At 53.8% G+C, this 2,985-nt stretch overlaps 1 protein-coding gene across 1 annotated transcript; it reads left to right on the top strand.

The window, feature by feature from the left end:
* Positions 1-299: 299 nt before the first annotated feature.
* On the top strand, positions 300-1,873 carry Spata32 (spermatogenesis associated 32). Its single transcript, XM_051159095.1, has 2 exons — positions 300-1,216; positions 1,789-1,873. Exons 1-2 carry the CDS (start codon positions 300-302, stop codon positions 1,871-1,873), a joined length of 1,002 nt encoding a protein of 333 aa, XP_051015052.1.
* The last annotated feature ends 1,112 nt before the right edge of the window (positions 1,874-2,985 follow it).

Below are 2,985 nucleotides of genomic sequence, written 5' to 3'. Positions count from 1 at the left end.
GACCACCACCATCAGCCCCACCCCCATGAAGATAAAGGCAAAGCTAAAGAGGACAAAGAACCAGAGGTGAGAACATCACACTTTATGCAGAGGTAGCAGGCAAAAGGACAGGGTCTTTATGCTTGGCTATTCTGGGACTGTAGTACCAGACCACACACACACACACACACACACACACACACACACCTTCATTACCTGCCTGCATTTCCTTGCCTGCCCTGGGCAGGTCTCCCAGAAGAAGTGAGATAAGGGGTAGGAAATGGGCCACACAGGAGCAGGACAGGGGCTTGGTCGGTGTCATGGGGAGTCCTGGGGGGGAAAGAAAGGGTGTCCAGTTCCTGTTGCTTCACTTTCGCTTGAAACCCTTTCAGCTGGAAGCAGAATTGCCAAAGCAGGAGCCCCCACCCAAAGTACAGCCAGACCCAGATCCAGGCCCAGTACCACAGCTGGAGGAGATGGGTCCAGCAGTGCCCTCTAAACCTACATCTGCAGCTAGAGGAGAAAGCCCAGAGCAGGAGATCTACAAGGTCGAATCCCCCAAGAGCTACAAGGAAGAGCTGTCATCCACAAACAGGACCTGGACCTTCAGCGCAAGCTCAAGCCACAGGGAGGAGGAGCAGGTGCCCACCCAGTTCCGCTCCATCCGCGTGCAGACCTCCACACACCTTTTCTGGGCAAACAAGCTCATCCAGGCGTCAGAGCACAGCCTGCAGCAGGCCTTAGAGAAACATCCCAAGAGTGCCCGGGAAAAGAAGTCTGTCTCCATATCCCAGGTTCTCACAGAATGCCCCCCACTGCCATCAAGCCCCCCCGTGTCTTGCACCAACCTGCCCACATCCATTGGCCTGGCAGAGCTGATCAATTTTGCATCGTCCCTGGCCGTAGCCTCCTCCAGCAACAAGGAATTGCCTACCTTAGGGAGTATGATCAAAAGTACCTCTGAGAGGCCCCAAGACGCCTCTATGGAGCTTTGCCAGCCTATCCAGGCTATCAAGTTTTCCCAGGCTACCCAGATTACCCAGATATCCTCAGAGAAGACAGACAAATCACCCCAAGATGTGACAAGTCACAAATCTTGGACTCAGGAAACCAGGAATGTAGCTTGCTCTTACCTAGATTTTAGCAAGACAGGGCTCAAAAAGGCTACCATCCAAGGTGAAGTGAAGTTCATCCAGGCACCAGCCACATCCTCCCCGCTTCAGGGAGTCAAAGAAGAGTAAGTGATGATGCCCTGCCACCCTTCCACTGGGAGGGGGGTGGAGTGGGGGTGAGGGGAGCTCACTAGCATGTGGGGGTGGACTCAGTTGTCACATAGCCAGGTGGGGGGTGTCAAACAGTGGAATGGGTCAGGGGCAGGCAGGCTGGGCAGGGGACATGGGCAAGCTTAGTTGAGGGCCCAACCTCAATGACCTCACAAAGGGTACTACAAACAAGAAGATTCCGATGACCTGAGGTGCAGTAGCAAAGCCAGGGCCGGAGGAGGCCTGGGGACCATGGAGGGTGAGCTCCCCAGGGCTGGGGCAGAAACCTGGGTTCAAGAGGGGCAGGGCCAATGTCGCATCAGGAAGCAGACCAGTTTCGCTGTTGTCTGCCTCCTGAGAGAGAGCATGACGGTCACATTCCTAGGTCTCAGGACACTTCCGTGAAGGAGCGTGAGGGAAATGGGCTGCAGGGCCCTTGGCCTCTGAGGCTATGTAGACACAGAATAGAACGCCAACTGGCCCGCAGGTGCAGTGGGAGATCCCTGTCCCCTGACGCCCTAGTGACACTGTCTCTTTTGTGTTGCAGCTCGGTGCCGGGAACCAAGAAAGGGAATCCATTATTGCTGAAAATCCATTTTAAGCTGTCCCCCCCATCACCCCCAGAGAAATGACTAGACAAAAACATTAAAGCCTCCAGTGCTGGGCCCCGGTGCAGAGTTTTTTTTCTGTTTTGTTTTGTTTTTAAGGTGCTGGGATTGAGTCCAGGGCCCTGGGCATATTTAGGCCAGTGTTTTACTACTCATGCCTCCTTGGGTCTTTGAGATAGTGTCTCATTACGTAGCCCAGACTGGCCTCAAATCCTTGACCTGCCTGCCTCAGCCTCCTGATGCTGACAAGTATGCATCACTCTGCTTGGGCTCTGCCTCAGGTTTGGAGGGGCACGGGGAAACCAATGCCTCTAACCACTGGGCCACCTGGCTGCTATGTTCTGGAAGCAATTTTTAGGGATGACACCCCCATTTTTTTTGTTTCCCTTGAGCCCTCCTGTCCCCTAAGAGTTCTGGCATCCTTCCTTCCTGGCCAGATCTCTAGGGCCCTGTTGACTCACGCAGTGGGTTCCACGTCACGTCACACCCACCTACCAGCCCACTAGGCTACCTTGAAAGACTCCATCTGAGCCTACGCAGCATTGCTGGCTTCAGTTTCTTAGGCCTAAAGGCAGGGACGTACAGGCCTCATGTGAGGTGGTGGGCCTGAGCAGATGAGAAAGCAAACCCAAAGAGAAATCTTCCTGTAGCCGTGGGGAGGCCTGGGAAGGACGTTTTTGAAAGGCTTGAAGGAGGGAAAAGCTGAGAGTGATCAACTGATCTTTCAGGAAACCACAGCGTCAAGGTGGAAGCAACCCCAAGTGTAGGGAGATGACCCCCCCCCGTTTGATAATGTCCCCTATGTAGTAACCCAGAGGGCACCAGCCTGGCACTCACATAACACACCATGCCCATAGGCAGGAAACACAGTCCACATACGTGCCCAGGACAGAGGCACACCTCCGTTTTGGGGTCAGCTTCAGAGACCCAGAAGAGAGGAAAAGAGAGAGACAGAGAGGACAAAAGAGATAGACAGAGAGAGAGAGAGAGAGAGAGAGAGAGAGAGAGAGAAAGAGGAGTCGGGGGATAGAGATAGAGGAGTAGATAAGAGAAGAGCGAAGAGAGGAGATCAGGAGGAGAGATAAGGAGAGAGAGAGAGAGGGAGAGATAGAGAGAGAAGAGAGATAGAGAGATAG

Source organism: Acomys russatus, chromosome 16 (assembly GCF_903995435.1).
Source record: "Acomys russatus chromosome 16, mAcoRus1.1, whole genome shotgun sequence".
In the NCBI taxonomy this organism is placed as follows: Eukaryota; Metazoa; Chordata; class Mammalia; order Rodentia; family Muridae; genus Acomys; species Acomys russatus.
Note: the sequence above shows the minus strand (reverse complement) of the source record. Positions and strands in the feature narration are given on the sequence as shown.